The sequence below is a fragment of the Chionomys nivalis genome, chromosome 4 (genome assembly GCF_950005125.1).
Source record: "Chionomys nivalis chromosome 4, mChiNiv1.1, whole genome shotgun sequence".
In the NCBI taxonomy this organism is placed as follows: Eukaryota; Metazoa; Chordata; class Mammalia; order Rodentia; family Cricetidae; genus Chionomys; species Chionomys nivalis.
Window position 1 is genome coordinate 110,068,050 of NC_080089.1, and position 27,518 is coordinate 110,095,567.

Below are 27,518 nucleotides of genomic sequence, written 5' to 3' on the forward strand. Positions count from 1 at the left end.
GCATGTGTGTGTGCATGTGCGTGCACACACATCCTCAAGTGTCATTCTTCAGGTGCTGGCCACCTTCTATTCTGTTACTGGCTCAGAATTCACCAAGTAAGAGGAGGCTGGCTGCAAGCTGGAGGAATCCTACTGCCTCTGCTTCCCCGGTGCTGGGTTTTAAGGACATGCTGCCATGCTCCACTTCTTCACGTGGGTTCTAGGGATCAAACTCAGGTCCCTGTGCTTGTACAGCCAGCACTTAATTGACTGGGCTATCTCTGCAGCCCACAGCTATTATTCTTGCCAAGGAATTATAGGGGTATTTATCCAAAAAAGAAATGACATTAAGATATTAGCAAGCTGTTCAGGTTCAACAGCGGGCTAGTTACAGTGTTTCTGATTGTTATTTTGAAAGAGTCAGCCAGGCATACTGACCTCTAACCCCAGCTTCCAATATGCTAAGGCATGAGAACTGTGAGTTTCAAGCTAGCCTGGGCTATGCAGTGGGATACGTATGTGCAATATATAGATTCATATAAATATGTTTCTAAATACGAATACAGGTAGAAACTAATGATCAAGACTGATGGATGACCTTGTGCTGACCATGCTGCCTTATTATTGCTCTCTCACCTTGCAAAGACTCATAGCTCCAATGAACATGGAGAGAGGAGTCAGGGTAGGCCATGGGGCATTTGCCAGCCACTTTGGGCATGTGCGGCCAGACAATGGGGCTGCACGCAGGTGTGGCAGGCAGCAGGGGCACAGGTGCAGCGGGGGAGCACCGGTGCGGCAGGCAGTGGGACGCGGGCATGATGGGCAGTGCGGTTGTGCGCAGGCGCCCGGGTCCGTACTTACTGAGCAGGTTGTGCGCAAGCGCCCGGGTCCGTACTTACTGAGCAGGACTGCAGGTTGAGACTGACGAGCTCGTGGCAGTGGTGCTGAATGTGTTTCAGAGCTTCGTCCTCTAACTGAGCGGATAGAGGAAATGAAAAAGGGATGGAACCCACGTGAGAGAACATGTCAGGTACCAAGGTGACTGCCACAGCAAGGGAAACAGGCTGACCAGATGTGTGGCCTTTGTACCTGAGTGCAACCCCTCAGAAGAAGGGCTTTCAGGCCCCGGCACCCCCGCACCAGCGCCTCAATGCCTTCCTTCGTGATCTGGTCGCACCAGGAGAGGTTCAGATACTCCAGGTTCCGGCAACCATCGCTGAGAGAACAAAGAACAACAGTGCCCTGTGCAGCCTCCTGCAGACAGTGCTGAACTCAACACACCGCAGACAGCCTAGAGGGGAGATGAGTCCAGGCCCCAGCTGAGCAGCCTCTTCCTCACCCAGTGGAGTCCCTGAGAATATCTCGGACTGAGATGCTAGCATGCTAGTTTTGGGTTTCTCTGTGTAAGTGCATGCATGTGTGGGTGCATGTTGTGTGTGTGGCCAGAAGTGGACTTTGGGTGTCTTCCTTAATTCCTCGCCACCTTTTGTTACTAATTTTTAAAAGATCAGTTGATTGTAATGAACTCACAGACAAAAAACAGGACACAGCTAGATTACTTGAATCAAACACTGACCCAGCCTCAAACTCTATACATCTCAGAACTTCTATGGTTAGAAAGGGCCTTCCAAAGCCATGGAGCTTCCCAGATGCCACACGTTCTGCAGCAATTCCAATTTTATATACTCATCCATCACAAAAAGAAAAAGAGAATTGAAAATAGAAAACAATTAGATTTAAATCCTCTTTTTTTTTTTTTTTTTTTTTTTTTTTTTTTTTTTTTTTTTTTTTTTTTTGGTTTTTTCGAGACAGGGTTTCTCTGTAGCTTTGGTGCCTGTCCCGGAACTAGCTCTTGTAGACCAGGCTGGCCTTGAACTCCCAGAGATCCGCCTGCCTCTGCCTCCCGAGTGCTGGGATTAAAGGCGTGCGCCACCACCGCCGGGCTTAAATCCTCTTTTTAATCTTAAATTGTGTGTGGGTGTGGGTGTGAGATGTGCCTATGAGTGCAGTTGCCCAAGGGGCCAGAAGAGGGCATCATACCTCAGGACCTGGAGTTAACTGTGAGCTGCCCAATATGGGTGCTGGGAACTTGGTTCCCCTGCAAGAGTGATCATGTGCTCTTAACTACTGAGCCCCCTCCCCAGCCTCTAGCTTTCTATGCTCTTTCGTGATTCATGGGTCCTTTTTTTCTGCATGCTCTCCCTCCTCATTACACAGGGGCTCTCGCTGAACCTGGCTGGAGCTCCCAAACTCAGCTGGGCTGGCGGGCTCATCCTCCTGTCTCCACCTCCCCAGGACTAGGGTCCTGTTTACATGGATTCCAGAGAAGGAAACTTACAGACTGCACTACCTCCTCAGCCCACACTGTGTTTTTCTTGACCCCAAATGCCAAGCACTCTCACCTGATCCCCTTTAAGGAGCTGTTGGTGACAGACACGCAGGACGTGAGATCCAGGTGTTTCAGCTTGGAACAGAATCTGCTAAGGCTGTAACACGTGCTGGAAAAAGGCAGGCACACTCTAAAGATATTTTCAACCTTGTTTCTCACCCGGTCTCCCCGAGGCCACTCTGTCCCCAGACCCATCTTTATTCCTTACCTGTCAGTGATTTTTGTGCAGCCATTGAGGTTTAAATGTTCAATGTTTCGGCAGTTCTGTGCAAAGGTCCTAAAAGGGGATAGGGAGCGAAAGTTGTGTGGGGTTTTTACTTAAAGTAGCACAAAAAGCTTTAAGGCAAAGATTTGCTGCCAGAGACCCGTGGCTACGGGATGGCTGCAAGCTACAGAGTGGCCACTAGAGGGCAGCACAACCATCCACTTAGAACAGGACTTTCCAAATCCTCCCTAGGGCAGCAAAGGCCACAGACTCCTTGGCAGAGAAGGGGTTCAGGAACCTAGGAGGCTCTCAGGCAGTGCCTGTTGCTGAACCCCTGGGGATCAGCTGAGATGGGAGGCCTGGCATTTCTCACTGGGAAGGTCAGTTTGGAGCAGGGGTGAAATCCCTGCACTGTGCCCCGGGGGCACTCCGGCCACAGTCAGCATCACTAGTTTCAAGACCCAAGTTTACTGACAAGGACCCCAAGGCCTGAAGAACAGCTGCCTCGACTGTAGGTGAGAGCAAGGCCAGAGGCAGACAGCCACACCACTGCCACTCCCTGCCAGAATGCTCTCAGGCAATCTGCATCTTCCTCGGATATGACTTCAGCGAGTCTCCCTGGCCACGGATATGTGCTCACCCTGTCCTGCCAACATAGAGGGTGGAGGACCGAACTGGATAAGCTCCAAGGTCCATGATGCTCAAACAGTATGAGAGGAACAGCGGCCAGCAGTGCCATGTGTGACCTGTGGTCTGCGTGTGAGGCTGGGGAGAGAACCAGCTAGAAGGATGAGACTGAAGATCGCCGAGGCCCCTTGGTGGGGTTCGGCGGCTACTTCTACCTGCAAAACTTAAAAATATGTCATTGTTTCTGGGACTAGGTAGTGAGAAGAGTTGAGCTTCAGGGATGCAGAAGTAGCCTCAATGAAATGCCACTCTGCTCAACCTGTCTTTTACTTTAATTAATTACTGGGGGGGGGGGGCTGAAAAGATGAGGCGGTGGTTAAGGGCACTTGCTGCTCTTGCAGAGAGAGGACCTGACTTTGGTTCCCCACACCCACAAGGCTGTGCACGACCATCTCTAACTCCAGTTACAGGGAATCCAGGGTCCTCTTATGGCCTCTACGGTGTATGTACATGTGGTGCACACACATATGTGCAAACAAACACGTGTACACACAGTCATTAATTAATGGACTGACTGATTTTGTGTGTGTGTGGTGCTGGGGATCATGGGCCTCTCTCACAGGCTACGCAAGCAATCACCATTCTGCACACTGTGCGCCCCAAGCCTAACAAAGGATAGGACCCAAAAAAAGAACTGTTAAATAGAGCAGCTGCACCCCAGACTTAAACTCAACAGAGCATTGATGGGAACAAGAACTGTTCCATACCCAAGAAGGTGGAACCCGCGATGCCTGCCTGACACCCAGCAAAACCCTGCGCGTTTTCAACAGCAGAGGAAACTAAATCTGCAAGGAACAGAGAACTTCTCTGTCCTATCCAAGTCTACTCAAAGCTGCCAGCAAAGACAGCAGGCAAGGGCACTGGAAGTACTGTCTGCTTTACCCAGAATGCACTGTGAAGACATTTCGTGCAGACATGAGAGGGTTTTGTGCATTTGAGAAAACGACATGCTAAACATGGCTATGATGATATGTATGGATGGACTAACAACAAATTAGATTCGGGAGGTAGAAAAAACTCAGTGAGTCTGCAGGGCAGGGCATGCACCAATGGCAGAGGATTTGCCTGGTGTGCACAAGGCTCTGGGTACGATCTGCAGTAACACATGTGCTCACACACAAACACACAGGTGTGGGATGCAGCTCAATGGTAAACTGCATACATGGTGCATATATATGAGGTTCTATCCCCAGCATTGCAGAGGGCAAGAAAAACAATGTATCCAAAATTAATCATTTCTCTATTTCTAGCAATGAACAGTGAGATCGGAATAAAGCGTACAACTTGCAACAGCACTTCCGAATATGTAGAGGCAGGGGCTGGAGAGACAGCCCAGTGGTTAAGAGTACATACTGCTCTTAGAAAGGACCCAAGTTCAGTTCCCAGCACCTATAATAGGTGGTTCACAATCGCCTATAACTCCAACTCCAGGGTATCTGACGCCCTCTTCTGGCCTCTGTGGATACTGCACTCAGATACACATACCCCACTTCACAACAGATAAACATGCCACATGTAATTTAAAAGAAATATTTTTGAAAAAAGTGTTTAGAAAAAAAGAATATTTAGAACTAAGTTTGACAAAATATGTATACAGCTTTAACACTGCCCAGTGCAAGCTGAGACTTGAACAGTTATATATATATACACAGGCACTGTGACAGACACTTGACAGATTTGTGTTTGTCAGGGTGCCACTTCTCGGCAGATAGATCTGTAGTATCAAGGTGCCCTGAAGAAAACGGCCAGCTGCTTCTGTAATGCCACCAGAGCAGCTAAAACAACTTCCTAAAAGAGCAAAGTTGGAAGACCAGCTGTGTCTGCGTTCAAGGCAGGATAGCATCGCTAAACAGAGTGACCAACAAGAGGACACAGACTATGTCAGAACATAGGGTGTTCATAGGCAAAGCCCAAACCCGAATATGAACCCATGTTACACAGACGAACCAGCTCTGGTCGGGGCACGGCTGAGCGGGAACGTCTGGCGTGAGCGAGACCCTGGGTTCAGTCACCAACAACTGCCCCCAAATATTCAAAATAGATCCAAGTTTAAATCACAAAACTTCTGAGGGTAGCGGAGCTGAGAGGGGAGCAGAAACACTGGCTGCTTCAGCAGAGGGCCTGCATTCCGGTCCCAACACTCCCACGGCAACTGATAACTCCAGTTCCTCTCCTGGCCTCCGTGGGCACGGGGCACACATGGTGCACACTCATGAAGGCATTCGCACATACACAGAAAACAAGATGAACAGATTTTAAGGGCATTTACAAGGAAAGCACAGAACAGGGTGTTTGTCACCTTGGGTCAGGCATAAGTTCTTATGTTCCATAAGGAATAAGTCGGTGGTCTTTCATTAAAAACTTCGCTTTGGGGCTGGAGGGATGGCCGTGCAGTGAGTTAGCAGCACTTGCTGTTCCTCCAGAGGATTCAAGTTCGGTTCCCAGTACCCACATGAAGCTCAACTGTCCATATCTCCAGCTCCAGAGGAACCCAGTGCCCTCCTGCACACATGTGATGCACTCCGATCCGTGAAGGCCCACACACAAACAAAATTTCAAAACTAAATCAAATGTACAGAAACTTCCCTTCAGACAGGCAGCTAAGAGACTGGGAGAGCGCATTTGCAAAGGTACTGCGCCAAGCACTGGTACCCAAAAGTGTAATAAACTCTCAAAAATAGCTGGGCAGTGGTGGTGCATGCCTTTAATCCCAGCATTTGGAAGATGGAGACAGGGGGAATCTCTGTGAGTTCGAGAACAGCCTGGTCTACAGAACAAATTCCAGGACATCCAGGACTGTTATACAGAGAAACTCTGTCTTAAAAAACAAAAAAAGCAAAAAACAAAAAACAAAACAAAACCTGTCAAAAAAATGAATGAAAACAACCTATGAAAAAGACATGGGCACATGACTTAGACATCTCCCCAAGATCCATGGCAGTGAGTCAGAGCATAGGAAGACACCCAGCGGCATCAGGACCAGAAAAATGCAGAACAACCACAAGATGCCACTGTGCACTACTAGGGCCACAGCGAAATTATGGCGGGAACATGGAAGACCTGGAGAGTCACAGACCACCATGGGAACCTAAAATAGAACATTCTGCTTGTAAAATAGATTGGAAGCTTCTTAAATGTTAAGCTGGAGGCTGGGGGCACACTGAAATGGACCATCGTGCAAGCATGCAAACATCAGCAAGCATTGCTTACAGGACCCAAATACTCCACTGCAGGAGAAATTAACACCCACGACAGCTTTATCTGCACCCAAGCAAACGGGAAAGCCCCCAGCTGTCCATCCATAAATGAACACAAGCAGTAGATCCCTGATAGTGGACAGTCCTGCTGCACAGGACTGCCGGCTGCAGCAGATCCCGACTGACAGCAGCTGCACAGGACTGCCCGCTGTAGCAGATCCCGACTGACGGCGGCTGCACAGGACTGCCCGCTGCAGCAGATCCCGATTGACAGCGGCTGCCCAGGACTGCCCGCTGTAGCAGATCCCGACTGACAGCAGCTGCACAGGACTGCCCGCTGTAGCAGATCCCGACTGACAGCAGCTGCACAGGACTGCCCGCTGCAGCAGATCCCGACTGACAGCGGCTGCCCAGGACTGCCCGCAGCTGCAGATCCTGACTGACAGTGGCTACACAGGACTGCCCGCAGCTGCAGATCCCGATTGACAGCGGCTGCCCAGGACTGCCCGCTGCTGCAGATCCCCTGACTAACGGCGGCTGCACAGGACTGCCCGCTGCTGCAGATCCCGACTGACAGTGGCTACACAGGACTGCCGGCTGCAGCAGATCCTGACTGACAGTGGCTACACAGGACTGCCCGCTGCGGCAGATCCCGACTGACAGTGGCTGCACAGGACTGCCGGCTGCAGCAGATCCCCTGACTAACGGCAGCTGCACAGGACTGCTGGCTGCAGCAGATCCTGATTGACGGCAGCTGCACAGGACTGCCCGCTGCAGCAGATCCCCTGACTAACGGCAGCTGCACAGGACTTCCCACTGCAGCAGAGTCCCTGGGTGGCAGCGGTTAGATTTGGTACTTTGAATGACTGTCTGACGATGACAAGCAGTTGGAGAACTCACTGTGAGTTTCATCTCCCTCCCTTGCTGCTAAGGCCTAAATCTGCCCTGTTCCCACGGGCTCCTGTGTGGAGCACAGGCCCTTGCTGGTGCTACCTGAGGAAGCTGTGGAGTTTTGAGGAGATGCACCTAGCCAGAGGAAGCAGGTCGCTGGGGGTGGGTTCCTGGAGCTCTCTCTCCTGGCTCGTTGATGCCTTGCCTTCTGCTTCCTGTTCACCAACCAGTCTCTGCCACAAACTGTCAATGTGCCCAGTATAGACAACACAGACTAACCTGGAACCGGAAGCTGGAAGAAACTTTACTTAAGTTGCTCCTGTCAGGCATTCTGGTCACAATGACCACAGCTCACTAACACCTGCGGTCAGACACTGGAGGGGTGAGACAGCTCACTAACACCTGCGGTCAGACACTGGAGGGGGTGAGACAGCTCACTAACACCTGCGGTCAGACACTGGGTGGGGGTGAGACGCTCACTAACACCTGCGGTCAGACACTGGGTGGGGGAGCTAAGACCTACAGTCAGACACTGGAGGGAGGGGAGCTCACTAACCCCTGTAGCCAGACACTGGAGAGGGGGGAAAGCTCACTAACACCTGCAGCCAGACACTGGGGGGGGGAGAGCTCACTAACTCCTACAGGCAGCTGTGGGGGTGGGAGGCACAGTTCCCAGCTGGCCGCATGATAACCAGAATGAACAATGCGGCTATTCTAGAGGCCGTGTTGTGTTTAGATGCATGTTTGATAAAGTATATAAGACGCTCACATCTGTGCTATGGGACAGGCTGTATATTGGATGCTTTTGCTCAGTTCTGTGGTCATAGTGTGTTCCAAACACACCCAAGGCTCGGCTAAGCTCTTGAAGTTCAGCGAGGTTCGTGTATTAAAAGCAATTGTATGAGGTTACTTTTATTTTATGAATATGTATGTGCCTCTGTGTGTTCCATGTGAGTGCAGGTGCCCGTGGAGGCCAGAGGAGGGCACTGGGTCCCGAGGCAGGAGTTACAGCAGGTTCTGAGCTCCTGAACATGAGTGCTGGGAACCCGGCAAGAGCAGTAGTGCTCTTAAGTCCTGAGCCATATCCCCAACCCCGTAAGACAAGTGTATGAGATGGTTAGCCTGACACCTCGAGAGGGCCTGCACATCTGCAGGATGTTACTGCTCGGCAGGAAAGGGGAACGAACGGTAGCACAGGGCAACTGTGCTGGGCAGGAGCCACACACAGGACCAGCGTCTCCCTCCGATGCACAGATATCTAAATAATCAATAAAGATTTTTGGTTTCAAACTCAGGACAAACCACTAAACATTCTTGGCCTCTCAACAGTGCTTCCTACCAGGCGTGGTGGCGCACACCTTTAACCCAGCACTCAGGAGGCAGAGGCAGGCGGATCTCTGTGAGCTCCAGGACAGCCTGGTCTACAGAGCAAGTTTCAGGACAGCCAAGGACAGTTCAAGCTGGTCTTGAACTCAGGAGATCTGTCTGCCTCTACTTCTGAGGGCTGGGGTTTGATGTGAACACTACCACACCCAGCCTGAACTAGTCTTTAATGTATCAGTGCATCTACAGTGTACACAGTGATGGTTTCATCCTGGCATTGTTCACTGTGGTAGCTCATGGGTGTTGACCACGGTCAAGCCACATGACCTGTATTGGCCCTCCCTTCCTTTAGTCTTCCCTACTTTCTACTACATTCTATTTAAAAGACCCTCCTGAAGGCAGGGTGTAATATGGGTCTCTGTGAGTTCAAGGCCATCCTGGTCTACTAGCAAGTTCCAGGGTAGCCAGAGCTACATAATCAAGAGACCTTGTCTTAAAAAGAAAAAAAAAATCCTTCATGGGCTGGAGAGATGACCCAGCAGGTGAGAATGCTGGCCACCAAGCCTGGGGCCACTTGCTACTGAGCCTGACGCTGTAGTTAGCTTCACATGTCAACTAGGATGACACAGTCCCCAAGCAGGCGGGCCGGGCAAGCCAGTAAGCAGCGTTCCTCCAGGGTCTGTTTCAAGCTCTTGCCTAGCGTTCCCGCCTTAGCTTCCCTCCACGATGGGCTGTAACCTGCAAGCCAAGCAAACCCGTCCCTCCTCCAATGAGCCATGGCTATACAGGAGGAAGGGGACGTGCATGCAGGTGCACAGGTGTTACTGATGACCATAATAAAAGTGACGTCATAAACCTGTCCCATCACGAGTAAGCAGAATTCCACCTTACAATACAGGGGCTTCTGAGATACTCTGCGTGTGAGTGAAGTCCTGGGAGAAACTAGAGAGGGTAGAGGTGACAGAGGGGAGTGAGAAGATACTCAGGTTCCGGGCACGGCCCCTGTCTGCCAGCTGTTTGACGGGCACTCCCGGCACTTCCGCACATGCTCTGTAACTGCCCCACTGGCGTCCAGGAGAGCGAGCTCACACTGGGCAGCTGACTCCACTGTCCCCAGGCTGTTCCCTTCAGGACAGTGGAGTTTCAGTCGCTCCAAAGCCATAGCTCTCATTATGATAATTACCATAGGAAGGACTTAGTGGAAGAAAAGGACAGAATATGTTTGCTTTGCTTTTGTTGATGGCACAAATCAGCTGTGGTGGCTGTCACTCACTTCAAGGAGGAGTCCCCAACGCCGATGCAACCCCGCAAGCTGAGTTTCCTGAGGAAGCCACCGCACCTCTTGGAGATGTTTTCCACAACTCGGCCCTTAAATGGAGAAAGGTGGGAGACAGTCACTTTTTCATGCTGTTTATTTCATAACAGAATAAGCTAAACTAAATGAAGTTTTCTAAATGCAGCTAGAGACGCGCCCGATGCTCTCTGAGCCGGTCCTCACCTGTCTTCCACAGCACAGTGAGGAGTCTGACAGCCTCACCGCCTTTCCAAGGATTAGAAAGCACCATCTCCACTATACAAGGGGCCATATTCTTGTTTTGTTTTGTTTTTGTTTTTTGAGACAGGGTTTCAGGATGCTGGCCTTGAACTCACAGAGATCCGCCTACCTCTGCCTCCCTAGTGCTGGGATTAAAGGCGTGCGCCACCACTGCCAGGCTCAGGGGTTACATCCTTAAAGAAAACTGATTCCTCCTTCTCTTAACAGCTATCAATTGTCAATAGTTCCTCAGCTATGGGTGGATAGCATTTTTCATAACTACAAAGATTGATGAGGAATGTCCAATTGCTTTTTTATTTTAAATTTTTATTTATTTATATGTGTATGCATATAAAAATAACATGGCATATGCGCGGAGATCATAAGTCAATTTGCCAGAGTTTGCTCTCCCCTTCTACTATGTGGGGCCCCAGAATTAATCTCAGATAGTCAAGCTTGGTAGCAAGTGCCTTTACCCACTGAGCAATCTCCTGGTCTCATGTGTCCAGTCTCCAAAGGCATGGAAATTCCTCACCTCAGAGAAGCACATACACTCAGAAAGAGGGGTACTGGAGGGAAGATCCCTGAGCTCCTGACACTTGAACACTTCATTCTGCCTTTTCTGTCAACCGGCAGGTGCACAGCCCACTCCGCTAGGTAAGTACTCAGACTCAACCTATTTGTTCCTCAGTTTCTTCAGTCTGTTTTTTTTAATTATTTTTTTAAATCTATTTGTGTTTGCCTGTGTGAGTTTATGTGCACAATGTGGGTGGAGGAGCCCTCAGCAGCCACAAGAGGGCATCCTATTGCCTAGAACTGGAGTTACAGATGGTTGTAAGCCATCATGTGGTATTGGGAATCAAACCCGGATCCTTTGCAGGAGCAGCAAGTGCTCCTATAACCACCAAGTTGTCTCTGCAGTCCCTCTGAAGTCTGATATTGAGAGGACCAACACAATAGCATCCAGGGCATGCTCAGATCCGTGTGGGTGGTCAGGAATTACTGCTGGGGGTTATCTGCAGGGACTAAGGCTTCCCTTTCCAGAGGACAGGTGGATCCCTTGGTCCTTGACTTCTCTGTACTCACACACCAAAGCAGGAGGAATGAGGGGCTCCAAAGTGAATAGTGAGAGAGATGTGTTCTGCCCACTCGCTGGAGATGCTTGAAATATGAAGAGACCCTGCTCAAAGACCATCACCACAAATGGGACCATAGTAAAGTCGGTAAAGGTCCCTGTCACCAAGCCAAAGACCTGAGTCTGATCCTTGGAACCCAAGAACCAACTCCTGCAGGTTGTCCTCTGACCTCCACTTCTATCCTTGGCAAATGCATGTCCACACATACACACACAATAAATAAATACAAAATAACTTAAGTGAACTAACCTACCTCTACATCTGTTTGGAAGTTAAAAAGGTCTATTCTCTGCCAGTTGCTTCCATCCAGGGCTAAGATGTTCCATGCCTGGGAAGTAGAGGTAAGAGAGGAGGTGGGGTGAGGAGGATACATCCACTGAGAATAGATAATGCTTTGTATTCCCAAACGTTTAGTTGTAATGTTGTGTTTGACCCAAGCTCAGCTCTCTCATAGACACTAGCAACCAGCCAATACTCTACCTTGGAAATCTGTGCACATCGACAAAGAGTTACTATGTCCAAGAAGGAGAATATTCTAGAGAGAGAGAAAGATGAGATAGTGTCAGCATCTTAGGACAGTTAGAACTTGGAAGATAAAATCTAAAGCATCATGGGGACAAACAGGATTTTCAAGCGCCCTTGGCTCACACACTCAGCTGGCAACACACTAACACACACTAATTCCCCACCCAGTGTCCACCTACTCCTATTCTGCTTTAATCCGTCCTCTAAATTCTCCCCAAGGGTAACTAATTCCCTGTCCTCCTAACGTTCCTAACGTGCAGCACCAACTCCTGGCTCAGATACTGGAGGCTCAAATAATGTGGTTCAAAAGGTCTGATGAGAAAACCCCTTTCCTGGATGAATCTGTTCACCTGGCAAAGAGTTCTCACAATCTTTAAGCACCTTTTCCCAGGCAAAAGCCCAGGAGCCACAGGAGATGAGAAAGACAGGGAGGAGGAGCAAAGGGACAGACAAATAGAAGCCTGGGATGTCTATAACATGATGGGGAACCTCCTTCAGCCAATAACTTTTAAGAGGCTGGGCCAGGTGAGGGTGTGACCTTTTGGGTACCCAGAGAAAAACCGCCGGCCTGCCCAGGGCTCTCTCTCTCTCTGGTTCCTGCTTTACACACCTGATGTGGGACTTTTCATTCCTGTTCCGTGAGTTTGCCCCTTATAATAAAGAAATATAATTGGAATCTTTTGGAGTTAGCTTGGGATTCTTTGACTCATGCCCTCACCCCCCTTTCTGGTAACAATAACAATAATGGTTTTAGAGGAAGGTGGTCATGGGTGTGGCAGGGCCTGGGGGGTTCCTCTGACACTGGAGGTGCTGATGGCAGCAGAGTGGGTGCACTGTGTGCACTGCACTGCTGGGGAGAGACACTGTGAGGAGGGGGGACCCGCTGAGGGCGGGCACAATGCTGTGTGGGTAGAAAGGAGAGGATGCGCTGAGGGCGGGCACGATGCTGTGCGGGTAAAAATGAGACGATATGCAAGTGTGAGCAAGGGGACAGGACAAGATGGCAAATGCACACCAGTAACGGTCCCCAAAAGTCTTCAAAGTCACAGCCAGTGTTGATTCAAAATTTTGTGGGCTCAAGAGTGATTGACAGAGCCCTAGAGTGCCACAGTGCTACACACTACCATGGGACTAGAGATGACAGATATGGCTCTCCAACAGAGGCTCTGTGAACACAAGGGACAGAAGACCAAAGACTGCACTGACCATAACAGATCTAAGTAGAGAATGTGCTAGCGGCTGAAATGTGTGCTTACATATAAACCCTTCACCAGGGTCTCTGCACACGTATGTAACATCTGAGGGAATTCACCTTGTTCGCCCACAGGCCCTCCTGCCCAGTAGCCATCTTGGTAGCCCACAAGTGGCCCCACAAATTACCCATGCACACGTCATGCTGGGACCCAATGCAAAAGTGTGTGCTAGAGATGAAAGGGAGCTAGTTACGGTCCCCTTGAATATCTCAATGACAATCCATGTGACAATGACACAATCTACCATCCCCCAGTAATGGCAACACACACTTCTGGCTAAAGGATTGCTGTGCACCATGTGCCACCTGCAAGCTACAGGTTAAGTCACTTGTCACAGCCACAGGGTGAGGAGAGAACTATGGGCATGTCCATTTCAGAGACAGGTTACTTGACCAAGCCGCAGGGATGAAAAGGGTGGAGCTGGAATCTGAACCCAAGTAGTCCAGTTGGCCCACGACCTCATGTGCACTGCCTGGGAAAGTCTGACACAGCAATTCTTTCTTGGGACTTGACTAGCCACCGTGTGGAGAAGTCTTCTTTTGGTGTTTGGGAAAATCTAGTTTCGCTAAGCAAAACAAGACCTTTGTGGATTGGAACAGACAGGAGCCAAGTGGCTCAGAACACATCTTGCACTGATCACTCTGAATGGAAAAGCGCATCCAGAGCATTTCCATCGTGTCCCCACACACGTCTTTAAACTGAGCGCAATCTCATTTCCACAAACAGGCACGGTGCTATTTCCAGCTGCCAATCTGCAGCCTACGCCGATTCCTGACTCATGGTTTGATGAACGAAATCAATGTGAAAGACAGACCCTAGGGCACTAGTGACAGACACAGATGGTGGGGGCCATGGAGAGGGCACAGCAGATACGGGTGCCTGTCGCCAGGCTTGGTGACTCCCAAGTTCTCCTCTAACCTCCACACAGGTGCCACGGCTTGCTCCAACCTGCTCTCTCTCTCTCTCTCTCTCTCTCTCTCTCTCTCTCTCTCTCTCTTTCTCACTCACACACACACACACACACAGAATGAGAGAGAGTAAATAAACTTTTTAAAGTAAAAAACAAAGAAGCTGGGTATTGGTGGCACACACCTTTAATCCCAGCACTAGAGAGGCACAGGTAGGCGAATGTCTCAGTTCGAGGCCAGCCTGATCTACAGAGAAAGTACCAACCAGGACAGCCAGGGCTACACAGAGAAACCCTGTCTTGAAAACCAACAACAACAACAAAACAAAACAACCCCCCCCCCAAAAAAAAAAAAACAAAGAAGAGACAGAGCTAGCTGAAGCAAGGACTAGTCATGGCCCTTGAGGACTCTTTCTAAAAAGTGGCTCCCAGCTTTCCCCCATGAGAGCAACCCCAGAGTGCAAAGCTATACATGTACAAAAGGAAGAAGTGGAGATTGCGAGTGTCGCCCACATGACTGACTCTAGGTCACGGGAGACGGCCCCTAGGTGTGCCTGTGGGGACAACCCTCACTGACTGAGATGGGAAGCCCACTGTCAGGCACCGAGTCCTGGACAGAAAGAACAAGCATAGGAGCTGAGCGTCATGCACTGCTCTCTGCATGACTGTGGCTGCCAGGTGACCAGCATCTCACATTTAAGCTGCCCCTTCCCCACAGCGGACGAGGAGCAGTCTGTGGACCAGAACAGAGAGACTTCGCCCCTAAGGGGGAAGCGTCAGAGTATTTGATCAGAGCCACAGGAGCCAGCACAGATCTTCTTGTAGACGTGACAGCTGCTGTGGCCCTCCATCTACATCTTAGATACCTGTTAGCCATAGAGATCTGCCCTAGGTTGTTTTGGCAGGGGGAGGGTTGAGACAGAGTTTCACTGTGTAACAGTCTTGGCTGTCCTGGAACTCACTCTGTAGACCAGGCTGGCCTTGAACTCACAGAGATCAGCCTGCCTCCGCCTCCCTAGTGCTGGGCCTGCCCTAGGTTTTAAAGTTCCATCGTGCATACTCCTGACCCTTGTTCATCAGGCCATTCATTCCTTGCTATTCTCGACCCTCTGAGTTTCCATCTGCCTTCTAGACTCCTGTCGACTGGCATTACACTGAGTCTGCGGGAAACTTAGACAGGATAGGGTTTAGAGAACTGGGGAGAGAAAGTCCACGCATACAGCACCAGTCAATGCATCTCAAGGCACCTACTGTCCCTGCACAGACCTCCCGCACTGCCCTTCCCTCCTGGAGACATAAAGAATGTCTTCATGACAAAAAATTCCTTTAGCACTGATGTGGAGGTGTGTGTGATGAATCTTTCTCAGACTGAACATACTTGAAAAGGTTTATTTTTATATAAATTTATTATCTGTGTCTGTATGGTGTGGGGCCAGGGAGCAGACTGGAGAAAGTCACAGCACAGTGTGGAGGTGAGAGGACAAGTTTGGGGGTCGGTTTTCTGCATCAGCGACGGCTTCTGGCATTGAATTCAAGTCACCAGGCTTGCACAAGTTTTTTTTTTTTTTTTTTTTTTTTTTTGGTTTTTCGAGACAGGGTTTCTCTGTGGTTTTGGAGCCTGTCCTGAAACTAGCTCTTGTAGACCAGGCTGGTCTCGAACTCACAGAGATCTGCCTGCCTCTGCCTCCCAAGTGCTGGGATTAAAGGCGTGCGCCACCACCGCCCGGCTTTGCACAAGTATTTTTCCTGCTGTGCCACCTCATCAGGACAGGCTTTTATTAATTTTTTGGGCTAGTTTTTAATCTTTAAAAAGTATCACTGTGTGTATGGTGTGTGGGTGTATGGGGGGAGATGAGCCTCAGAATCCCTGAAGAGGTCAGAGAGCAACTCTGCAGAGTTGGTTCTTTCCTCCTGCCTTTAACAGGGGTCCCAGGGACACCAGGCCAGCGCCTCACCTTTGCCTGCTGAGCCTTGTTGCCGGCCCAGGCTTTGTTTTGTGGTTGTTTGTTTTGAGACAGGGTCTCTTTACATAGCCCTGGCTGTCCTGGAACTCACTCTGTAGACCAAGCAAACTGGTCTTGAACTAACAGAGACCCGCCTGCCTCTGCAGTGCTGGTATTAAAGGCGTGCGCCACCATGCTGGCTCCAGGCTTTCACTGTCTGAAGGTAACTATGGGTTGTGCAGCTGGGGACAGGAGGGTTTTCTCTTGGTGCTTTAAGCATCTTTTCTTTGGAATCGCTGCTCACACCCCGACCCCGTGCGTATTCTTGGCCCTGCTCATACACAGGCACAGGCCACTGTCCAGCGCTGTTTGGGGTTATTTGTGTTTTTGCAAGAGATTTGTTATGTAGCCCAGGCTGGCATAGAGTCCACAATCCTTGATCCTCAGCCTCCCAAGCACTGGTGTCACCCATGGCCACACGGGCATCGGTCATCTTTCAAGACTTTCCCTTACTTGTTCGTCAGTAACTTATCTGGCGCCGCCGTATGCTGGTTGCCACGTGAGCTCACTTGGAGACCACTGCTTTTTGACCTGCTGTCTGTAACCAGGTTTGGCAGCTTTGGGGCCATTATTCTGTCAAACATTTGTATGACGATTCCTTCTCTTCCTACCTGGACCTCCAAGTGCATGTATGTTAGATCACTTCATCTTTTTACTTAGTTTTTTTGGGGTTTTTGTTTCTTTTTTCTTTTTTTGCTGTTGTTGTTTCTTTTATGTTTGTTTGTTTTGTAACAGGGTTTCTCTGTATCGTCCTTGCTGTCCTAGAACTCATCTACAGACCACATTGGCCTCGAACTCAGAGATCCGCCTGCCTCTGCCTCCTGAGAACTGGGATTAAAGGCGTGCCCCGCCACTATCCCCAGCTAGTTATTAATTTTTAATGTGTGTGTATGTGGGTGGGTGGGGTGTGAGTGCAGGTGCCCTTGGAGGCCAGAGGTGTCAGATCCTCTGGAGCTGTGTTACAGGCAGTCGTGAGCAACTTGATGTGTGTAGAGGCCACAATAATTGAAAAAACATTAGCCACCTACCCCATTTCTTCTCTTGCATGACCCTTGTCCCATATTCTCTGCAGTTACGAGAAGAATAGTTGGTTAAAAATTAAGACAAGGCCCCAGCTGTGTCAAGAGCTGTGTTAGGATAACCACAGATTTGTGTAAACATGCTTTTATGAACCCTGTCAAGCCTGTACAAACACCTTCTCATCACAAATTGTACTATGAGATGTAAAATGTTACCATAAGCTGCAAGTTCCAAGAATGTACCATCACCCAAGACTAACTTCTAATCGTAAAAATTCTTTTCTTACATCACCCCTGACCCCCTAACTTGTGGCTTTTGCTTTAAAAATGACCTACTCTCTGTTCAGGGTCACGGTGTCAGAACCCAACCCGCCTGTGGCCCTGGTAGATGCTCTGGTACCCCGGGGTGATGGAATAAAGTTTCTCGTCCTCAATTATCTCTGCAACTCTCAGACCCAACAATGTGGGTGCCGGGAACTGAACCTGGATCCTGGTGCAGGAGAATTGTCTGTATTCTGTCAATCATATTTTAAATAAACGCTGATTGGTTGATAGCCAGGCAGGAAGTATATGTGGAAAACCAGACAGGAAGTAGAGGCGGAGCAATGAGAACAGAATTCTAGGAAGGAGGAAGCACATTCCTCCCAGTCCTGCCTAGATCACGGAAGAAGCAAGATGTGACCTGCCCCACTGAAAAAGGTACCAAGCCATGTGGCTAACATTTACTAGAATAATGGGTTAGTATAAGTTATAAGAGCTAATAAGAAGCCTGAGCTAATGGGCAGGGCAGGCCCTAATGCTACAGGATCCTCTGTACCGAGAGGTCTGGCTAGCTTGTTTTCTCTTCCCCATCATACTTTTCTGATTTGTCTGTCTCACTGCAGGTCCAGCGGGAGGATGCAGCATTTTATCTGTCTTGTTTCCCAGACAGCGCTGGCTTTTCCTCTGGTGGTTTAGCATGTGTGTGTTCACAGTCCTCAAGTGCAGCTAAAGCCACTCAGTTCACCTGCGAGCGGCTGGCCCCTGCCTGGGGTTTTTAACTCTTGTAGGTGAGACAGAAGGCTGTTAGCTGCAGCTCAGCTGTAAGCCTGTAAACTCCTCTGCATTGCATGATGGCAAGAACCCAAAGGCCCAGGCACTGCCGAAAGCTCCAGCCCCTCCCAGCAGTGTTTGAGGAGAAATGAATGGTGAGAAATTTTAGGACGAAGAATCTTGCATTTGGGCCTCTGAGACACTGCTGGTTCCGTTTCTATGAAACGCAGTAGGGCTCAGGGACTGCATGGGGGAAAGGTGCTCACTGAGCCTGGAAACCTGTGATTCTCGGAACCCACAAGGCAGAAGGAGAGAACTGACCCCTTTAAGTTGTCCTCTGGCCTCTACATGTGTACTGGGCATGTGCACATGCACACACATTGATAGAATTGCATACATGTCAAAAATAACAATACCACCTTGAGCAGAGACGCCTATGCCTAGACTAGACACGGAACCCAGGTACGGAGCTGCTACACCTCCCTGATCACTCTCCACGTGCCTCGTGAAAATCAACCTGTTCTCAGACCTCCCACGTCCACTGCTTCTCGAAGAAGGAATTTGTCTATAATTAGTCTTTTGGTCCTCAAAGAAGCAAAGTCTTCACAGCCTTCCTATTCAGAAATAGAACAACAACAACAAACAAACAAACCCCTTTCTTTCTTCCTTTTTAAAAAAACAGAGACTGGTTTTCACTCTAGCTCAGGCTGGCCTAGAGCTTGCAGCAATCCTGTCTCAGGCTACCGAGTACTGGGCTCCAGGTGTGCGCCACCACCCCAGCATCTAAGGATGTTTCTAAGCTCCACCCCAGCATCTAAGGATGTTTCTAAGCTCCACCCCAGCATCTAAGGATGTTTCTAAGCTCCACCCCAGCATCTAAGGATGTTTCTAAGCTCCACCCCAGCATCTAAGGATGTTTCTAAGCTCCACCCCAGCATCTAAGGATGTTTCTAAGCTCCACCCCAGCATCTAAGGATGTTTCTAAGCTCCACCCCAGCATCTAAGGATGTTTCTAAGCTCCACCCCAGCATCTAAGGATGTTTCTAAGCTCCACCCCAGCATCTAAGCATGTTTCTAAGCTCCACCCCAGCATCTAAGCATGTTTCTAAGCTCCACCCCAGCATCTAAGGATGTTTCTAAGCTCCAGACCTGTCCTGCCTTGTGTCACCCATCCCTGCAGTCCGCATGCTGCGCCTTCAGCCCTACTGTTCACCCTCTCCCCAGCACCCAACCACGCTGTCACTAATTCCTCCACAAGGTAGTCATTAGCAACACTTTCTTTCTCCTAAAAGCAATGCTTAGCTAAGTGTGGTGGTGCACGCCTTTGATCCCAGAACTTGGGAGAGGCAGGTGGATGAACTCTGTGAATTCAAGGCCAGGCTGGTCTCCATAGTGAGTTCCCGGACAGGCGGGGCTGCATAGCTAAGACTCTGTCTCAAAACAAAACAATAATGATGAAATAAGAATAAGATACTATGACACGAGACAATGTTTGCCCCGTTTCTTATTTCCTGGCTAGTGCTCTTAGGGGAGATACAGTGAGTCCGTCTTTAATATCAGCCCTGGCACTCATACCAGACGCTTTACGTGGACGAGGGGAAACCATGAGGCATCAAAGCAGCCGCAAAATCCAGCAGCTACTGGTAGTACAGCCAGCGCTGGAGTCAAGTGTGGAAGCAGGTTCATCCCCCAAGTGAAATGCACACATGGTAGTCAGCCACGCCCCTGAGCCCCTGACAGACATTGATGTGCCCGGCTGCAAGGATGCTTCCCTGGTCCTTCAGGTAAACAGACTTACCAGTCCTTCGGGGCATGGCTTTTTTCCTTAGCATGCTCTTCACGCTCACTCACACGGGCATGTTCACACTCACCCGCACTGGCATTCACAGGTACTTCCCCTGGCTGAATGCCTCTTTGTGTGTTTACATCACGATTTGTTTGCTCAGTCATCTGTGATGGACATCTGGAATTCCTCATTTTGGCTCTTATGAACAATTCTGCTATGACTATTTGTGTACATGTAACTGTTGGCATTTTTAATTGTTTTGATCATGTACTTTGACTTTTTTGCAGCTTCAATTTTGGCACGGCAAACTGTGATCTCAAAATATTAAATGAAAAAAATTCCAGAAATAAACAATTTTAAGTTTGTGTAATTTTTTGTTTTCTTTTGAGACAAGGCCACACTACATAGACTAAGCTGGCCTTAAAGTACCTCTGCCTTGTAAGTGTTGGGATGAACATGAGTTCACGTAACTTTTATTAGTGAATTGTTATCTGTCTTACTACTAGCTATTGCTATTCACTCTGCTCATCTGTAGATCCAACCTTACCTGCATGCACAGGAAACGCAGTGCAGGGAGGACGAGCGCCCACTGCCAGGTCACGCAGGCTGCGGGGACACGCGGGGCTACAGTGTGCCCAAGACAGGAATGACCACTGTGTGGTTATTTTGTGTTTTGTTTTTTGAAGAATTGCCAATTGGCTACACGAATTACAACTTATCATTATTACATCTTATAATTTAGCTCAGGAAGACAGTTCTGGGCTTCTCTTCCCTCGGGCACATGGAAAAAGAATCCACTCTCTCCCTTTTATCACCGCTGCCCAGAGACCTGCTCTTAGTTACTTAGGACTATCTCCAGGAAGCCTGCTCATGTTACAGGTTTGTTCAGGACACCGTGGGCTTCTGAGATGGCTCAGCTGCCATGCTCAAAGTCCCGAGTTTCATCCCCAGAACCATGGTGGATGAAAAGCAGCAGCTCCTGTAGCTGTCCTCTACGCTGGATAGATAGTTTGTCAACTCGACACAAGCTGAAGTCCTCTGAGAGCTGGGATGAAAGGCGAGCATCACCAGTGCCCAAGAGGAGGGAACCTTGTTTAAGAAAAGGATTCCATGGGGCTGGAGAGTTGGCGGGAGAGTTAGCTCAGGGGTTAAGAGCACTTGCTGCTCTTCAAGGGGACCTGGGTTCAATTCCCAGCACCCACACGATGGCTCACAACCATCTGTAACTCCAGTCACAGGGGAATCTAATGCCCTGCATGCATGTGATTCACAGACATACATGCAGATCAAACCACCATATATGTAAATAAGGAAAAAAAAGTCTCCATAAGATCAGGTAGTAAGCAACCCTATAGAGCATTTCCTTAATTAGTGATTGATGAAGGCCCAGCCCATCATGGGTGGTGTTATCCCTGGGCTAGTGAGCCCGAGCAAACCACAATGAGCGCACCAGTTAAGCAGAGCCCTCCATGGTCTCTGCATCAGCTCCTGCCTCCAGGTTCCAGCCCTACTCCTTTTGATGATGGACTCTGATGTGGACCTGTGAGTGAAACCCATCCTTTCCTCCCCAAGCTGCACTTGGCCATGTTGTCATCACAGTGACAGTAACCTAAGGAAGGAGCACAGCTCTGACTACCACATGCACATGGTGGTGCATCCCCACCCAACACACATCCATACAAAAGAAATAGGCCAGGCAGTGGTGGCACACGCCTTTAATCCCAGCACTCGGGAGGCAGAGGCAGGCGGATCTCTGTGAGTTCGAGACCAACCTGGTCTACAAGAGCTAGTTCCAGGATAGGCTCCAAAACCACAGAGAAACCCTGTCTCGAAAAACCAAAAAAAAAAAAAAAAAAGAAAGAAAGAAAGAAAGAAAGAAAGAAAGAAAGAAAGAAATAGAAGCTGGAGAGATGGCTCAGTGGTTAAAAGCACTGGCTGCTCTCCCAGAGGACCTGAGTTCAGGTCCCCGCACCCACATCAGGCAGCTCAGACACTTGTAGTTCTAGTTCTCGGAGATCTGGCAGCCTCTTCTGGCACACACTTGCACACATAAAAAAATATCTTTGGGGGGGGGGATGTTGAGACAGGGTTCTCTGTGTAACAAACAGCCTGGCTGTCCTGGAACTCACTCTGTAGACCAGATTGGGCTCAAACTCATGGAGATCCGCCTGCCTCTGCCTCCTGAGTGCTGGAATTAAAGGTGTGCGCCACCACCGCCTGGCCTGCTTTACTCTTCAACTCTGTATTCTTCCATAAAGAATTATGTGTATATGTGTGCACTGCATCATCTGCTGAAAACAGCCAACAGATTTAATGCAATCTTTTTTTTTTTTTTTTCAGAGTGAGGCTGAATATTTATTCAGGGGGTTATGGAGGGGGAAGGGTGAAGGGGGGGCAGAGAGAGGAGAAAGAGACAGAGAAGGGGGGGAGAGAGGCAGAAGCGAAGCTGCCTCTCCGAGAGGAAGATGGAAAAGAGGATTTAATGCAATCTTAAACAAGTACCCCACAAGTGCTGGAAGCAACATGTGGCTATAGGTAGATAACATTCATTTGCCATTTCAAGTGTTGTTCTGTGTCAGCTTGGGTAAGGAGAGTAACTTCTTTTCCTGTTAAAGGCCGGGTGGTGGTGGTGCAGGCCTTTAATCCTAGCACTTGAGAGGCAGAGACAGGTGGATCTCCGTGAGTTTGAGGCCAGCCTGGTCTACAGAGTGAGTTCCAGGGCAGCCAGGGCTACACCTATCTTGGGAGAGAGGGGAGAAAGAAGTACCCTACTCATGACTATTCCATACCGTGTTTTCTGTGCTGCTCAACAAATACAGAGTGAAGGCCTTTGGGACACTAGAGGGGCACATATGGCATGGGACGACAGATCACACAACACTGACACGGGGACATGGGAAGACAGATCACACACACACACACGAGACACATGATACACACACACAGGGACACATGGCATGGGAAGACAGATCACACACACACAGAGACATAGGGACACATGATGGCATGGGAAGACAGATCACACAGGGACAGGGACACAGGGACACATGATGGCATGGGAAGACAGATCACATATACACACTGACACAGGGACACATGGCATGGGAAGACAGATCTCTCTCTCTCTGTCTCTCTCTGTGTGTGTGTGTCTCTCTCTCTCTCTCACACACACACACACACACACACACACACGACAGGCTAAGGACAGGCCAGTAACCAAGCTACAGACAGAAGAAAGACACAGAAAGAGCAGTGGAGATTCAAGTTTGGGGTCACCGTTGGTCTTAACTCCAGGACTGTTTTCATCCCTTAACGTGACGATATCAAGAAAACAGAGTAACATATCTAAATTAACCAGGAATAGGAAATATGAACCAGTTTAATATGCGCTGGGCTAGCTTTTCAATGTAAATGACACAAGGTGACAATGCTCGCTGGTCTTTTGTCAAGTTAACATGAGCTAGAGTCACCTGGGGAAGAGGGAATCTCGAGACAATGCCTCTGTCAGACTGTCCTGTGTGCAAGCGCTTTCTTGATTAACGGGAGGACCCAGCCCACTGTGGGTAGTGGTGCCCTGTGAAGGCAGTCCTGGGTTCTCTAAGATAGCAAGCTAGTGAGCAAGCCACAGGGAGCAAGCCAGTAAGCAGCACCCTCCATGGTCTCAGCTTTGGTTCCTGCCTCCCAGGTCTTGCCCTGCCTGAGTTCCTATACTCACTTCCCAAGTCTATTTTGATCACGGCATTTCATCATTGTAAGATTGAAAAAGGACATACAGGGACTTAGGACAATGTTTCTCCCACACCTTTCCTCAGGAATATTCGGGAGACTAAGCATCAAAAACAAAAGGACAACACAGAAGCTGAGGAAACACAGAAAGAGTTGAAGGAAAGAGCACACAATCCGAGGGAACTAGTCAGATCTTAAAGTGTCACACTGACAGATACGGCTAAAATTGCAACTCATAAACCAAGAGAGAGAGTGACAGCGTGGAAAATCCATGTAAGCCCTCTTCGGCTAGTCTGGATGACACCACTCCCACAGTGACAAAGGACATACAACAGAGTCCCCAAGGACAGGAAAGGTGTGGATCACTGAGCTATGTGAGAGCCAAGAGTAAGCAGTTGTTTTGTTTTTAAACAATTTATTTTTATTTTAGTCACATGTTTGCATATGTGTCTTATGTATGGATACATGAATGCACTTGCCTATGGAGTCCAGTAGGTGGAACTGGAGGTATAGGTGGTTATGACTGGAGGGCTGAGAATTCTCTGCAAGAGCTGTTTGTGTTCCTAACCACTGGGCCATCATCCCCCCCCCCCAAGAAAGTCTTTAATGCATGGGTGAAAGGTGTGTAGAAAAAGTCAGGTTGTAGCCTGGCAGTGGTAGCACACACCTTTAATCCCAGCACTCGGGAGGCAGAGGTAGGTAGATCTTTGTGAGTTCGAGACCAGCCTGGTCTACAAGAGCTAGTTCCAGGACCAGCTTCAAAGCTACAGAGAAACCCTGTCTTGAAACACCCCCCCACCCCCAAAAAAAAGGCAAAAGAAAAAAAAAGATGTTGACAGAGGTTTCTGTCCTGCCCAGTCCTGCAGCCATTCAGTCCCAAAGAAACACAGAGGTCTACATTGATCATAAACTGGTTGGCTCAGGCTTCTTATTAATTAACTCTTATATCTTAAATTAGCCCATAATTCTTGTCTGTGTCAGCTATGTGGCTTGGTACCTTTTATCAGTGAGGTGTCTTCATCTTGCTTCCTCTGTCTGGGTTATGACAGTGGACTGAGCTTTTCCTTTTCCCAGCATTCTCCTCTTCTGGTCACCCTACCTCTACTTCCTGCCCGGCTACTGGACAATCAGCATTTTATTAAAACAATACAAGTGACAGGGTACCAGGCCATTGTCCCACAGCACCCCCCTTTTGTTTTCAAAACAAGAATCTTAGTCTAACCTCCTTTGTTTAGTTTTTCCTCTCCAGACCATTATCCATACAACTTGTAGCCAACACTCTAAACAAAGAAAAATACCCATAGTCCATTTTCCAGGCTACTTCCTGCTGACTCGGGACACTGATAATCTTATGGGGACCTAAAGAAAATTTAGAATTTTGGTCAAGTCCTGATGAAATATTCTGTGAGGCTTGATCATTTCAGCCAGCAGTCTTCAAACTGTTCTGGATGTAGAACTCAGACATCTGGGCCATCCATTCCTAATGGAGATTCCTCAGTGGGGCCTTCCTTGACCAAACCTGATTTTTCTTAACCCAGAATGAAATCACAGCCTCTTATTTCCTATGGAAACAAAATCAAAACCTCTTCTCTAAAGCAACATATCTTTTGACTTAAATTTTGAAGTCAAAGCCGGGCGGTGGTGGCGCACACCTTTAATCCCAGCACTTGGGAGGCAGAGGCAGGCGGATCTCTGTGAATTCGAGACCAGCCTGATCTACAAGAGCTAGTTCCAGGACAGGCTCCAAAACCACAGAGAAACCCTGTCTCAAAAAACAAACAAAAAAAAATTTTTGAAGTCAAGGCATTTTCAAAATATATTTGTTGAATTAATCCAGCAGCATCTATAATCAAATGTTTTTTTTAACAGTTTTTGCTCCTTCAGCCATCAAACAATTTAAAGACAACACAATAACATACAGTATCCAGACTCTGTGTATTTTTCAACTTTACCTGGCTTTATTTTAAACTCTATTTCTTTTATTTTTATTTTTAATTTTTGGTTTTTGAGACTAGGTTTCTCTCTATATCTTTGGCTGTTCTGGCACTCACTCTGTAGACCAGCTTGTCCTTGAACTCACAGAGATTCTCCTGCCTCTGTTTCCCAAGTGCTGAGATTAAAGGTGTGTGCCACCACAGCTACCTACTCTCTTTCTTTCTTTTTTTATTTTAAGCACTTTATCATTTTTCTTTTCTTTCCCAAACCTACCTATATTTTTAAATACACTATCAACCATTTAAAGGTTTTCATATTCTGAATCTATCTTAACTGTATATCTCTCTTTTTCTGACCACATGAGTCTTTAATTTGCTAAGCCATGTGGCTAGGATTAAAGCTGTGGCTTTGACGACTGGATCCACCCCATTCCTTAGCTTTCTGAGAGTCAGCCTCATGGCAGAGGTACTGGTGGGAGCCATGTTTACTGCCACAACTCTATGGAGTTTCAAAGTCCATGCAGCCACCAAGAAGCATGCTGTCAGCTATTCATAAACAACATTGAAGTGTTTGCTGGCGGGTCCTCTTAAAACAGCAACAAGGTTTTTGTAGCTAAAGCTGAGTCAGGAAACCTCTCTTAAATGAGACGCATTTATTTGCCTCTAGTAAACAGAGCCCATCCAAGAAAATGCTGCTACCAAGAAGCCATGCTTAACTCTGTTCTTTTGTGTCCAGAATTACTTCCCAAACTCTCTCAGGTTTAAAGTGGATTCAGTTGCCAAGTTGGCACCATTTATTGGCAAAGGTTTCTGCCCTGCCCGGTCCCTAGAATCAAATGTCTCTCTGCAGTCAAAAAATTCAAAGAAAACACAATAATATACATAATACAAACTCTCTGTGAATATTCCATCTTTACGTGGCTTATCTTTCTTTACTCCTTTTAATCTATGACTGTCTGCACTCTGTCTCTTAAAGACTTTGCTTTATTTTTTAAAAACCATTTACTTCTTTTTATAACTCTCTATACTCTTTTTCCTCTCTCTCCCAAGCCTCTGAACATTTATCCAACACTGTGATCCATTTAGAGGTCTTTTTTATCTGAATCTGTCTTTATTGTGTATCTGTAATTATTTTCTGACCAGAAGCACCTTTTTTTTAAGTAGGCGTGGCTAGGGCCAACAAGGCTCTGCCTGTTGGCTCAGCCAAGTCCAACATGGGGGAAATGTGTACTGCCTCTGAGACTGCCCAGTGGGAGCCGTCCTCAGCACCTCAACTCTGGGGCGTACCATGCAGCATATAAACCCTTTTTATCTGACTGAAAGCTAAATCTGCCACGTAGCACACTGCACGTCCTGGAAATATTTCTGTGTATGGCGGCGGGAATCTGCCACACTCTCCTGCCTATGTATGCCTAGCAGACCTGATTTTGCTGCCTGCCCAGGAGGGGAGCACTGAGCCATGGGCATGGTCTCAGCTACTTTCCTCCTGGTCCCAAGTGGGCATACAAGCACCCGGGCCCACAAACGTCATTCAAGTGCTCGGTCTCCTGAAAGAGCCAGAGTGGTTTGTGCTGCCATTTTGAAACAGCATAGTTGTTTTACCTGCTCCTGCTGAATCAGAAAGACCTCTCAGAGGAGCTGGGCACACCACCAGCAAAATGCTGGCTACCAAGAACCCATACTTAACTCTGTTCTTTTGTGTCTAAAATTACTTTTTAAGTTTTTAGGTTTTATGTGGATGTAGCTAGTACATGTTAGAGCGCCAATTTGTTGTAGGAGCTGGCTTGTTTGTTCCCAGCTGCCCAGACTTGAAATAACCACTCAGAAACTGTATTAATTACAGTACTGCTTGGCCTATTGGCTTATGCATATTTCTAGCTCACTTTTTTTTTTCTAGCTCACTCTTATCTCTTAAATTAACCCATTTCTATTGTTTTATATTTTACCATGAGGCTCATGGCCTACCAGCAAGGCAAGGTTCTAGCTGGCGGC

At 48.4% G+C, this 27,518-nt stretch overlaps 1 protein-coding gene across 5 annotated transcripts in view; it reads right to left on the reverse strand.

Moving 5' to 3' along the window:
- Positions 1–27,518, reverse strand: part of Fbxl2 (F-box and leucine rich repeat protein 2) — a 53,751-nt gene that overhangs the window by 12,285 nt on the left and 13,948 nt on the right. For 3 of the 5 annotated variants that reach the window (XM_057769017.1, XM_057769015.1, XM_057769013.1), the window contains exons 3-9: positions 11,822–11,876; positions 11,595–11,669; positions 9,945–10,039; positions 2,577–2,645; positions 2,382–2,498; positions 1,069–1,195; positions 879–953 (exon numbers count right to left, since the gene is read on the reverse strand). In XM_057769017.1, the coding sequence (XP_057625000.1) occupies positions 879–953; positions 1,069–1,195; positions 2,382–2,498; positions 2,577–2,645; positions 9,945–10,039; positions 11,595–11,669; positions 11,822–11,876 (613 nt within the window). The remainder of the gene's footprint in view (positions 1–878; positions 954–1,068; positions 1,196–2,381; positions 2,499–2,576; positions 2,646–9,944; positions 10,040–11,594; positions 11,670–11,821; positions 11,877–27,518) is intronic. The other 2 variants (XM_057769016.1, XM_057769014.1) reach the window with 1 other exon arrangement.